This window comes from Cuculus canorus, chromosome 1 (genome assembly GCF_017976375.1).
Source record: "Cuculus canorus isolate bCucCan1 chromosome 1, bCucCan1.pri, whole genome shotgun sequence".
NCBI lineage: Eukaryota > Metazoa > Chordata > Aves > Cuculiformes > Cuculidae > Cuculus > Cuculus canorus.
In genome coordinates, this window is record NC_071401.1 from 200,971,150 (window position 1) to 200,984,373 (window position 13,224).

General features: G+C 47.5%; 1 protein-coding gene across 9 annotated transcripts in view; it reads left to right on the forward strand.

The window, feature by feature from the left end:
- The window catches only part of FRMD4A (FERM domain containing 4A), a 389,746-nt gene that overhangs the window by 363,989 nt on the left and 12,533 nt on the right, over nt 1–13,224 (forward strand). For all 9 annotated transcript variants that reach the window (XM_054056344.1, XM_054056345.1, XM_054056346.1 and 6 more), the window contains 6 exons: nt 1,085–1,218; nt 5,149–5,271; nt 9,525–9,753; nt 10,975–11,031; nt 11,502–11,739; nt 12,159–12,323. In XM_054056344.1, the coding sequence (XP_053912319.1) occupies nt 1,085–1,218; nt 5,149–5,271; nt 9,525–9,753; nt 10,975–11,031; nt 11,502–11,739; nt 12,159–12,323 (946 nt within the window). The remainder of the gene's footprint in view (nt 1–1,084; nt 1,219–5,148; nt 5,272–9,524; nt 9,754–10,974; nt 11,032–11,501; nt 11,740–12,158; nt 12,324–13,224) is intronic.

The following is a 13,224-nucleotide window of genomic DNA, read 5'->3' on the forward strand; positions in this document are numbered from 1 at the left end:
CCCCACTCCAGCACAGCCCAATAAAAGGTGTAATGAAGAGGGGCAGTGCTTCGCGGAGTAAGTGCCAGCAGTCTTCCTGTATGAAAATTGCAGAAAACAGTGGTGGAAAAGATCTGTGAGATTCTCTGCTCCCCATGGGCCAATGCAGAACTGTTTCATGGCATGGGTTGCCTCAGTCCTCTCTCAGTTTAGCTTTAATGGTCTGCTGGAATAGTAGCAATGAAAAATGAAGCTGAAAGCACAAATTTCACTCTGTTCTGCTGCCAAAACAAAGAGTTGTTCCCAGGTTCCTTCCAGAGTTCTTTGAAATGGCAGCAACATTTTCAACCTCCTTGGGCTGAGTATCTTCACTGTATGCTTGTAGGCCAAAGTGCATATGTATTTACAAGCTCCGTGTCACCCCAATCCTACAGATGCATAGAAAACTCCATGTATCATCCTATTGTATCTGACTCCTGCAGAGAATGGTCTGCTTTCTCTGTGCCATTGCTTTAGAGAGGCAAAGGAGCTCCCCCTCTAGAGGCACCTTGGGAAAGGGGGTGCCTGGGAGCACCAAAAAATCCTGAGATCACCAAAAAATTACCTACTTGCTAGATAATTTTGTTTCATTGCATTTTTTTCATAAACCAGACACTGCAAGTGGATTGAATTAAATGTTGACTACTAGGGTGACTGCAATTCTTAAGAAGCAGGCTGTGTTGTCACATGGTTTCTCCTAGGCTTAATTTCAAAAGAAATGCATCTTCAGGGCTTTCAGAAACTGTGCTGTTTCATAAACTGTGTCATTGGGAACTTTCATGGGAGTGATATGTCTTTTTCTTTCTAGGATCTTTACATGAATAATTTTGTTGCTTTTATTTTTCTATATTTACAAATGTCCTGTGTGCCCCACTGTCCAGTTTCTGTCTGTTAGCTTAAACATTAGGAATTTGCTGTAAACAAACATGGCTGGGTAACACCTGCTTCATGTCATAGTGTGATTTCTCTTTTGGAAGTATTGCATCCAGGCTTTGGTGTAATTACAAGCAGTCCAGATGTGTATTCTGCTGTCAGCTGGCCTAGTGAAATCATTGTTTATTGATAGGTTCCCAAGAGTCAGATAGTTCTCAATCTGCCAAGAAAGACATGCTGGCCGCACTGAAATCCAGGCAAGAAGCTTTGGAAGAGACACTGCGCCAACGCTTGGAAGAGCTGAAGAAACTGTGTCTCCGAGAAGCGGTAGGCAATGGATGTTTTATAACGTGTAACACTCGGTTGCTTGCCTTGTCGCAGCATGCTGGTTGTTTGGAGGGGTTGTGGAGTCAGGCGAAGAGATCCCTTCCACAGAGTCCTCTTGCAAAGCCTCAGGAAGATCCAGCTGTTTCAACTCCAGATCGCAATAGCGAAGGACATTTACCTCCCAGAGAAAAAGACACCATCTCAGTTGGGTTCCCAGTTGGCTTGGGCCTAAGAGGGTGCTCAGCATCCATGACTGTTGTTTGAAACTGTGTTTAAGATGCATTCAGACAGGCTTTTTATTGACTTTGGTGGGAATATGCAGCTACATTAATGGCCTGGGAACGCTATCCTGTTTACAGGTAATCAATTCTCAAATGCTTATGACTTCATTAGCAAAAATGAACAGGAACAAGCCTGACTTTATGTGATTTTCTTCACCTAGCACATTCTTACATACAGCATAGAAGGTCTCATCTTCTCCATGTAGACTCCCTTCATCCAATAAGCTCTGGCACTGCTGGAGAGGAATCATAGAATAGTTTGGGTTGGGAGGACCAGTTCCAACTGCCTGCGATGGGCAGGGACACTTCCCACTAGATCAGGCTGCCCAAGGTCCCATCCAACCTGGCCTTGAACAACTCCAGGGATGGGGCAGCCACAACTTCCCTGGACAAACTGTGCCAGTGCCTCACCACTCTCATGGTGAAGAAATTCTTCCGTATGTCTAGCGTAAATCTTCCCCCTCCAGTTTATATCCATTGTCCCTCATCCTGTCACTACAAGCGTTTATGAATAGCCACTCTCCAGCTTTCCTGTAGGCCCCCTTCAGGTACTGGAAGGTCGCTATAAGATCTCCTCGGAGCCTTCTCCAGGCTGAACAACCCCAACTCTCTCAGCCTGTCCTCACAGGGAAGGTGCTCCAGCCCTCCGATCATCTTTGTAGTCCTCCTCTGGACCCATTCCAACAGCTCCATATCCTTCTTATGTGTGAGGTTTCAAAACTGGGCACAATACTCCAGATGAGGCCTCACAAGATAGGACTAGAGGGGCAGAATCACTTCCCTCGCCCTGCTGGCCATGCTTCCTTTGGTGCAGCCCAGGATACGGTTGGCCTTCTGGACTGCGAGTGCACATTGCCGGCTCATGTCAAGCTTGTCATCAGTGGCAGTGTGGTAGACTTTGCAACGAGGAGTGACCATTGTCATCCCAAGACATGCAGGACAGCTCAGGAACTCATAACCACCCCACTCACTTGCCAGTTCATTTTTGAAGTACGCAGGCCAGATTAGAGATCAATTTCATGTTTGGGGAAATCACAACCCTGCTGCAGATGTGTGTGGAGATCATCATCAGCAGACAGTTGGGTCATTTAGCAATTCTCCATGGTGTACCAGGCCTGAAAATCTGAATTTAACAATGAATCATGGTATGTAACACAACAGAAAATGATTGCAGGCAGCAGCACCACGATCTCCCAGTTGTTGCTTAATATTTCATGTGTATCTCACCTTTGACAAAAATGGGGGGTGTAAATCACTTATTCAGCTCTTGTGGCACTTTGTGTCAATTAATCTGTAGTTTTAATAGTAACAAGAATAAGTTATGGAAAATATGTCTCCACAAAGAACATCAGCAGAAATCTCTGCTGCCCCAGTTCCCATCTTTTGCTCTACACAAGCAATCATTTCCCACCTGAGAAGTCCAGGTTGATAAACAGCTCATGCTGGAAAAGGTCACAGGACCAGATCCAGTCTCGTAAGTCCATTGGGCACAGAGCTAAGATCGTCTGTAGGACACAGTCACGTGCTCTTTGGGATCTAATGGACAGGGTCTGGAGGGCTCTGCTGCTTGACTGCTGAGGGCTAGTGCCTTGCAGCAGCATGCATGTAGGGGAAGACGTGCATTTGTGACAGTTGCAGGAGCTCACAGCGCACTGCCTTCACTTTAACTCCAGCCTCATCTGCTGTGCAGCCTCAGGCACTTCACAGCAACTGGGATGCTGGCAGAAGCTCCCGCTGGGGCATGGAGGCTGTGGTAAGGAGCACTATCTCCTTAATGTGCTGCGGCAAGGCTGGCCAGAGCCCATCTGTCAGCACCTTAAGAGCTGGTAGAAAGTGTTCGTGCTTTCTGTAGGTGATCTGAGACAGGCAGTTGATGGATACTTGGAATATGACCCTGTCTTCTAGCCTTCCATCAGCAGCCTCCAGTTGGAAGTATTTCCTCTCAGGCTGCCCTTTGTCCTTTCTGCTTTGGCATATGAATTGGCGAAACAGAGGGAGAAGGAGGTAAACCAGGAGATTAAAAGGGTTAAAAGTGGGAGCATAATCAAACAAGCATGGCAGGGCCAGAGCCCTTCATAAGAGGGGCATCAGGTTACTTAGGGCCATCACTACTCCAGTTACTTATTAATTCAGACTACATTTCAGGACTGTGCCTGTGAATACTTTTCAGTTTATGAAGGCAGTATGGTAGCCCACATTAATTTTGTTCTGCTCCAATCTTGATGCATTGCACAGAAAATATTAACTATTTCCCCGCTGCCCTACTTCATATTAAGTTAGAGGTTATGAGGAAAATATCTTTGTTTCCCTCAGGAAGGGATACAGGGATCTGTGTCTTGCTGCAGTGCCTAGAGCCACATCACGCTAGGAAGAATGTGTTACCGAAAAAAACTGAAATAACCTTATGGAGTTGGAAGAGCAACACGGGATGGGACTCATGAGACGCTGCAACGGTGCCTCTCGCAAAAGGGGGTTGTGTACATCGGCACAGAGCTGTGCAGCAAACCCGTTTTGCTGGGAACTGCTTGAAGGAAGGATTTGAAAAGGCCAGGTCCTTATTTCCTAGTGACCTGAAAGGAATAGAAAGAAAAACCCCATTAGGCAGTCGGGGAGAGGCCAGGGCAGGCAGGGCCTGAGCTGCGCACTCACATTAAGGTCAGCTGCTGTTCTTTGGGCTTCAGAAGATTTAGGTTACTCTGCCAGCTGGATCCTCTCAAGGCTGATGCTAAAGAACACAAAAGCCTTTTGTCCTTCATGGGGAGACTTCTGAGTACAAGGAGTCGAGCTGTGCTCCGAGTGAGGCTCCTGCCCTTTTCTGTAGGCATTTGAATGCCTTCAGTTCAGATGTGTGGCTGTATTGTGTAGTCCAGGGAGAAGAAAAATCCCACAGCATTAACATCAATATTGGTGCTCGCTGCTTCCTGTGTTCCAGATATTCCTCAGTCCTGTGAGGTTTCCTTCAGATTTTGAACAAATCTTTGCAAATGGCCCCATCACTCTAACAAATCATCATCTATTATTGCTCCAAGGCTGCCCATGACATCACTGGGATTTGGAAGGGGCTCTGATACATGAAGTGTTATCAGACAGGTAGTGAAGTACCAGGCACTGCTTTTAGTGACCATTTTCATTGCATTCCTCTCAGACACATCATAAATCAGATGGGAATGTTCTTCTGTGCAGGTCATAACCTGCGTGGCTGTTGCTGATGGCAGCTTTCTGACTCAGCAGACCTGCGTCCTGCATGAAGGCTCTTGGATCTGCTCACCACTCTCTCCGCAGTAACTGAGCAGATGACAGAAGCTCTTCTTTCCTGCTCACCCTGCAGCAGAGATGAAAGCATGTGTGCTGCTGTCTGTTCAGCCTCAGGCTCCGTTGCCCTGGGGATGGACACCACCTACAGACATACCCTGGGAAGGCCATAACAATACATATTTGTACACAGGTTAAAGAAAAGTTCCCCTCCCTCATTGTCAGGTCCTGGGACGAGTTCATAGGGCTGGGCGCCCTCCTGGGTGTTTATCAGCTGGCTGAACTGGATACGTTGTTAATGAATGCCTGTCATTTTATGGTCACAGTTGAAGAGCGGTGTTGTGCTTTGCTCTGCTGCAGGATATCCCAGATCACTAACAGCATTTTCTGCTTACAGGAGCTCACAGGAAAGCTGCCACGAGAATACCCCCTTGATCCCGGGGAGGAGCCACCTATTGTCAGGAGAAGAATAGGAACTGCCTTTAAACTGGATGAGCAGAAAATCCTGCCTAAAGGAGAGGTGAGACGTGCCCTTCCTTTCCAGCCTGTGTCCCCATCTCAGGTCTCTGAGACGTCCAGCGTGCATCACATAGGAACCATCAGTGTTACAGTCTTTTTTGCTTTGAATGACTGTAGTTGGTCATAGTGCCTGTTTTTTAATATCCATCAGAACAGAGAAGCAGCGGGAGAGTTGGTGCCCTGGAGCAAAGGTTAAACCCTCCAAGTTCAGCCCTGGCTTAACTAGAGGAAGCAGAAATAGCCTGAGTGACCAACTGAACTGTGACAGTCCAGGCACTCTTGTGACTAAGTACAGTGACTTGTGGGAGTAGGGAACACATCAGGAGCTCTTGAGCCATCTGAGCCCTGCTGCTACCCTGTGTTGTTATGGCAAACAGCCACTTACTTGCTGTTTAAGTAGCAATCCGAATTCGGATCTCCCCTAACCGGGGAGAAAAGCATCGCAATTATCCACCCTAGCCCTGCAATAACACGGTGAAAGCATTCTGTGCCCCAGTCCTTAAACAAAAGAGCGTTCATCTCTACCTATGGGGAGCTGGAATTATGTTTTTCTAAGTTTGCCAGGGAGTGTTTGTTCTCTTGCCTTGCTCCCACAATGTGCTGGGTCAGTGCCCTGAACCATGGTTGTGAAAACAGGCCTGCAGCAGCTGTAAGGCAGGACCAGATTCACAGAAAAGCTATTGTCTGCAGAGACACATTTGTCTCAAGACACTTGTGTATATTCCAGTCTTGAGTTTCCTTTTTATTTTTATAAGAGGAGAGACTGAAGCTGCTGTGACACTGTGGTTTAAGGGTCGGTTCAGCCAGGGAATTAACTATTAGTCGTTTTGTTGGCGTTTTCCTTATGCTGAAAAAATAAACAGCTGGAGCTCTTTAGTTTTGTTCTCAATGGAGCCTGGGAGAGGAATTCCACCAAAGTAAAATATTCATGAGCTAGCACATTTAATTAAGCTTTTCAAAGGGAAACATGGCTTAGCTGAGTTACTCCTAAAACCCCTGCAGTCTGTTGGCTGTTCAGTTATAACCTGATCTCCAGCTTCCCTGGATATGACTGCTACAAGGCAGCTTTTGGGTCCAGTGGGTGAGGAATCTCCTTAATCTTGTGGCAGGGTGAGGTGAGGAGAATATGAAGGTAAAGCAGCTCCTCCCCGTTGCAGGCACTCTGCCTTCTGGCATCAGCAATCCAAGCATGCTGACTCAGCTTTTCTGTACTTCTCTTTTCATCTGTCAAACTTTAAGACTGTGTTGAAAACCATAAATTTCTGTTCTTGAAGAATTATGTCGAGCTGTGTTTATTTGGCTGCCAGTTTGAGAGCATTTAGAGAGGCCAGCAATGACTTTCAGCAAGTGCAAATGCTAGAAACTCAATTTAAAATGAAGGTGAAATAATCCCTCAGTCACGTAAATTCAGGACTGATATTAGCAAGTGTGACAAGGACCTGAAGCAAGGCAGTTCCATCTGGAGGCAGATGATAGCCTTTGTTTTCCGAGGCTTTATTTAAAGGGGCCACACTGGAAGAAAACAGACAATTCTGTCCGGGAGAAGAATGAATATTAGTTTTCTAAGATATACCGAGTGATTTAGAACTGAGTCTGTGAAGGTCTGGAATGACAGGTCACATCAAACTCTCTGTACCTTTAGTAAGGGCTTTGATCACAGATCACAGATCACAGAATCACAAGGTTGGAAAGGACCCATTGGATCATCGAGTCCAACCATTCCTAACACTCCCTAAACCATGTCCCTAAGCACTTCATCCACCCGTTCCTTAAACACCTCCAGGGAAGGTGACTCGACCACCTCCCTGGGCAGCCTGTTCCAGTGCCCAATGACTCTTACAGTGAAGAATTTTTTTCTGATATCCAACCTGAACCTCCCCTGACGGAGCTTCAGGCCATTCCCTCTTGCCCTGTCCTCTGTCACTTGGGAGAAGAGGCCAGCTCCCTCCTCTCCACAACCTCCTTTCAGGTAGTTGTAGAGAGCAATAAGGTCTCCCCTCAGCCTCCTCTTCTCCAGGCTAAACAACCCCAGCTCCCTCAGCCGCTCCTTGTAAGACTTGTTCTCCAGCCCCCTCACCAGCTTTGTTGCTCTTCTCTGGACACGCTCCAGAGCCTCAACATCCTTCTTGTGGTGAGGGGTCCAGAAATGAACACGGTATTCAAGGTGCGGTCTCACCAGTGCTGAGTACAGAGGGAGAATAACCTCCCTGGACCTGCTGGTGACCCCATTTCTGATACAAGCCAAGATGCCGTTGGCCTTCTTGGCCACCTGGGCACACTGCTGGCTCATGTTCAGTCGGCTGTCAACCAGCACTCCCAGGTCCTTCTCTTCTGTGCAGCTCTCCAGCCATTCTTCCCCCAGTCTGTAGCGCTGCATAGGGTTGTTGTGCCCCAAGTGCAGGACCCGGCATTTGGCCTTGTTAAACCTCATCCCATTGGTCTCGGCCCAGCAGTCCAGCCTGTTCAGATCCCTTTGCAGAGCCTCCCTACCCTCCAGCAGGTCGACACTTCCTCCCAGCTTAGTGTCATCTGCAAACTTGCTGAGGGTGCACTCAATGCCTTCATCCAGGTCATTGATAAAGACATTGAACAGAGCTGGACCCAGTACTGAGCCCTGAGGAACTCCACTTGTGACTGGCCTCCAGCTGGAGTTAACTCCATTGACCACCACTCTCTGGGCCCGGCCATCCAACCAGTTTTCAACCCAGGAGAGTGTACGCCTGTCCAGGCCAGAGGCTGAGACAGAGAACGACTTTGTTCTCTTTGTCAGAGAACGACTTGCAGGGAAGGGTCCTATTGTATTTTTTGATAATTGCCTCTAACTGGTCCCTAATTCCTGATTCTAGGAAGGATTTTGCCAGAAAATGACAAATTGGATCCCAGTCCTTAAAACTCTTGCGGTTTCAAATTCAGTTTTAGTAAGTTTGGTGCTGACAGAGCTTCTAAACTCTCCAAAGAAAAAGGGATCTGTTAAAATGATGAAGGTTGGTTCAGTCTTCAGTAAAATGAGGGAAATTATAATTGCAGTTGTAGGGCAATACTGACTCATCACTGACAGCAAAAGGATTTTTTTGAGCCAGAAGCTCAGAATAAAAACTTCAGAGAACGATTTCAGTTCAATTAATGCCCACAGCATCAGCTTTTGCAGCATTCACTGCTGCTAAATGAAGAGGAAGGATTTGGATTTGTGCAACGGGGGATCTCCATGAATATACAGCTGTCAGAGCTTGCAATCTGAACACCCACAATACGCTGGAAGTTAAAAAGCTCAGCATTTTTTTCTCTGATTTGCAGTATACTGTGTTCACCTTTCTAGTAGACTAACACCAAAAACTCCAGCAAGCTGGGGAGGGTAACCAGATCTGTTGCAGATGGAAAGTGCCTTTGAAGCTCACAGCTTGGGGACCCAGTGCAGACTTGGACGTTCTATTTCAGCTTCGTTGTAATCATTAATTGGCTTAAATCCCTTAACTTTGGATGATGAGTAAAAATCAGTAGGTAGCTTCCAGGGCACACCTGGTTGCATTTGAAAACTGCTGAGACCCTGCAAGGGCCTATGCTGGAGACGCTAATCCTTTTTGGTGTACAGAAAGCCTGCTGTTACACACTGCTTGTTCTGAAATCACCCTCTTGGCTTCTAACTCAGGGAGACAATGTTCTGGTGCCATCAGTTGCAGCAGACCATAATTACTTCAGCTCATACTGCTCCTGGACTTCGACGGCCATATACCAGGGAGAAATTAGTCCACCTTCTCCAAGGAGGTCGGTGGATTCGAAGCAAATCTGTCAGGAAGGTTAAAGCTGTAGCTTTGCATCGTTACATAGCACTGGTATTCAAACTTGTGCTTAAATATGGACATAGGAAACAGGGAGAAGGAGCGGGTGGGAGACAGGGGTTATCCATAAGATGGATGTAAAAGGATGGATGTGTCAGTGGTAGAGCATCATTGAACTAATCTGTATTAAACTGCATGAAAAAGCCAAGCAGTACATCAGGGTTGAGGCTTGAGCACATATGTCCTCATTGTACAGGGCATCCCTTCCACCAGTTGTGCTCCCAGGCATTCATGTGTGCAGATGAAGGTGAGATGGGTGTGCTTAGGGAGCCCTTGAGATGAGAGGAGCACCGTGATCGTGGATGCTTTGCTAATGGAGAACCTTGGTTGGAGGCCACTGGACAGGTTCAGGGAGAGCTTCTCCATAGCTGGGCTGGGGGAGCTTGGTGACAGCCGGAATCCACTTGCCTTTTCCCAGGAGGCAGAGCTTGAGCGCCTGGAGAGGGAATTTGCCATACAGTCCCAGATCACGGAGGCTGCCCGACGCCTGGCAAGTGACCCAAATGTCAGCAAAAAGCTGAAGAAACAGAGGAAGACATCCTACCTGAACGCCCTGAAGAAACTGCAGGAGATCGAAAACGCCATCAATGAGTATCGCATCAAATCTGGAAAGAAGCCAACCCAGAGAGCCTCCCTGATCATAGATGGTAAGTGGGACTTAGTGCCCATGGCGTCATGGTGGGGTCTGTGGAGGGCAGGGAGCACAATTCTTGCCTTAACGCAAAAATTTTCCCCCGCAGAAATGCGGGGAAAATTTTTCGTCTCAGCAGTTCTCGTCTCAGGAGAACTCCACAGGTGCTGGCAGTCGGGCTGTCTTCTCCTGTACTGGCGTGCTCAGATGGATATCTGGGCTGCGTGCTGTGCTTTGGGATGTGCTGGTTCACAGCACAAGAAGCAGTGTCACACTGTAGATTATAAGCGTGTCAGGAAAGCAGACTGTGACTCCTTTGTTCACCTATAAAATCATTCTGTTAACGTCTCCTCCAGAGTGGTGCTGTACAAATGTAATTAATGTTAGCAGATTGGGGTGAGCTCTCTAGCTGAAAGGCATCTGTAAAATCAAAGTGGTAGCAGTGTCATTGCTGTGCTCAAATGCTTTTTTCCCTTTTCTTTTTTTCACAATGTGATTCTCAGGATACTTTATGGTTTACTGGGCTGTTGATTGGTTTTTCATTAAATCCATTAACTTTCTGCTGCGGTTCTTTCTCCCTTTCTGATTTTGCCCTTTCCCTTTGACTTGCCGAGCTTGTCTCAGCGCCTTTGTAGCAGGAACTGAGATTAGAGCTGCTATATTTGTCACCTGGGTACCAAGTTGCATTGTAGTCAGGGATAACAGACAGCCATGAGGACACAGGATGGGGAGGCAGCTCAGACGTCTGCATGCCAAGGACCTGAGGGCTTCTCCTGCTGCTACAGACGATCCTCAGAAAGTGCTTCCTTGAATTACACAAAACTGGTACCTCATGTGGGCCTGTAGTTAGGAACAGGATGATCATTTTAAGAAGGCAGAGATCAAACCCAGAGTCCTTAAGTCCTGAGATATAAATCTCACTAATGGCACGGTGCCATTTTTCATCCTCTGGGGATCTCAGCTTTCCGTTATGATTCAGTCTTAATCCCCATTAATTGAAAAGAGTTAGCAGCTCCTTGAAAGGCAGCCTGCTAGTGAGGGACCTGGCTTGCTGCTCTGCCTCTGAGACAGAGAGTAGGCTGTGTCAGTTATTCATAGGAATCTTGCCTCTCAGCTGCGTGAGGAGGAAGATGTGGGTGTCTGCTTAAGGCTAAAGGTGGACAAAGATCACAGCGTGGCTCAGTTACTGTGACTCTCTCAGGACCATCTGACCATCGTTTTATTTTCTTCCCTTCAGAAGGAAACATTGCCAGTGAAGACAGCTCCCTCTCAGATGCCCTTGTTCTCGAGGATGGTACGTTGGCTGCTGTAGGTTCTAAAGGGCAGGAAAGAAAGAGGAGCGGATGTGTGAACTCCCAATTGACACTCAGAATGGAGGAACTGTTCTGTGTAATAATCCACTCAAATATCCCAGTAGCAAAAATGCTTTGTTTTCCCTGTCTCCCCTTGTAGTCAGACATCAGGCCTGGAGCAGTGAGTATTGCCGTGGTGACTGCTCTGAATTGTTTCAAAAGACAGTCCCAGAATGCCCCTTTATTTTCTCATAAGGGTTCAATGTTTTAATGCATCACATGCTCTCGCTGGCCAAAATGGCAGTGTCAGCTGGTGCACTTCTGAAAGCTGGGTCTTCAGGTTGCTCCTGAGCATAGCAAGGGGAAGCAGAGTGAAGAAGGAGGCTCTGAAGGTGGGATGGGGTCCGTCAGGACTGTCCTCCCATTGGAGCTGTCACACAGCCATCACCTCTCTCCCTTCTTCTCTTTGCAGACGATTCTCAGGTCACCAGCACAATATCCCCTCTCCAGTCCCCACACAAAGGACTCCCTCCCCGGCCACCCTTGCACAACAGGCCTCCTCCTCCACAGTCGCTGGAAGGCCTCCGCCAAATGCATTACCACCGCAATGACTACGACAAGTCCCCCATCAAACCCAAGATGTGGAGCGAGTCATCCTTGGATGAACCCTATGAGAAGGTCAAGAAACGCTCTTCACACAGTCATTCCAGGTGAGGCAGCTATCTTGAAGCTCCATCGCAGAGATATCCTCTGCTTTCAGGAGGGATGGGTGTGAGCCCTCTCAGAATTTATAGATTACTAAAAGGAGACTTTTAGGTGTTTCGGCCAATAGGCATGTCATAAAAATCAGCTGCAGCCACTTGACTACTGCCTGGTATCTCAATGTTACTTAAAAAAAACATGTAGAAGGGAGGGATGATGGATCATCTGAGGGCTTTGACAGGGCTTGGCTTTGACCTCTGGCTACTACAGAAGCACAAGCTGTGGGATTCAGCTCAGAGCACCAGCTGACCCAACCCCTGCTCTCCACCCTGAGATCACAGGCACATCCCTGAGATCTGGAGAGAGGCGTGGGAGTCCCTTCCCTAAATTCCTGACCAGGAACTGAAGTGAGGTGTTTGCTCTGCAGCAGTCACAAGCGGTTCCCCAGCACTGGGAGCTGTGCCGAGGCGGGAGGGAGCAGCTCGCTGCAGAACAGCCCCATCCGGAGCCTTGGCCACTGGAACTCCCAATCCAGCATGCCATCAACACCGGATCTACGGGTACGCAGTCCACACTACGTCCACTCCACACGGTAAGTCTTCTGAGATGCAGTCTCACCTTGCTTAGCCTGAAAGAAATATTCTTTGCTTTATCCTTCCCCCAGGATATGAATTAATCCCCAGCTCAGGAAAGGGCACAAACCAGTCTTATTCACATCAGAGGCTCAAGTACTGTTGGCAGTAGGGAATCTCTCCCAAACTGAGATCCTGAAATCACTTCAGATATATATGACGTGACCCATTATCACCCTCTCAAAGTAATCAAACTTCTCTTCTGCTGGGACCTTTCATCTCAGGGACTGTTTATGGACGCCACAAACCCCACACTACATTTAAAAGGGATGTGGTGCTACTGCTAAATTCTGCAGTAAATTCCTCCACGGATCCAGCTGGAAATAACATGTTGTTTCCTGTCTGATACAAAATGTTGAGCAATGTTAATTCTCTTTCATAGATAAAATGTTTGCACGTGTGTGAGCATATGTGGAGAATGAGCCTGTGTAAAGCAATCCACCTGAGAGTCCAGGTGGCAGTGGAATAAGCCCAGGGCTGACAGAGAGAAGAGCTGAAGTGTGTGAAGGAGGCGATTTGATGCGTGGCTCAATTTGACTCCAATTTTCAGTAGGATTTGTACAAGCTGTTCAGCTTCACTGCTGTTTTGCTCTCGTGGCAAACTCTATGGGCATGGTGGGAAGCAGAGCTGAGCCAAAGCTGCTGTTAGGTATCTTATACTAAGGGAGAGGGCTAACATCATTTAGCTCACCATAAATCAAGAGTAATGCCAACACTCAGAAAGAGACAATACAAGGCATGAAGGCCTTGGGTTAAGTTTGTTAAAGTCTTTTGGCTGAGCGTGCCTCTCAAGAGTGCAATGATTGTTAGCACTGGAGTTGAGCCGGGTGAGAAACGAGCCTGGCACAGGGTTTGAGAAGT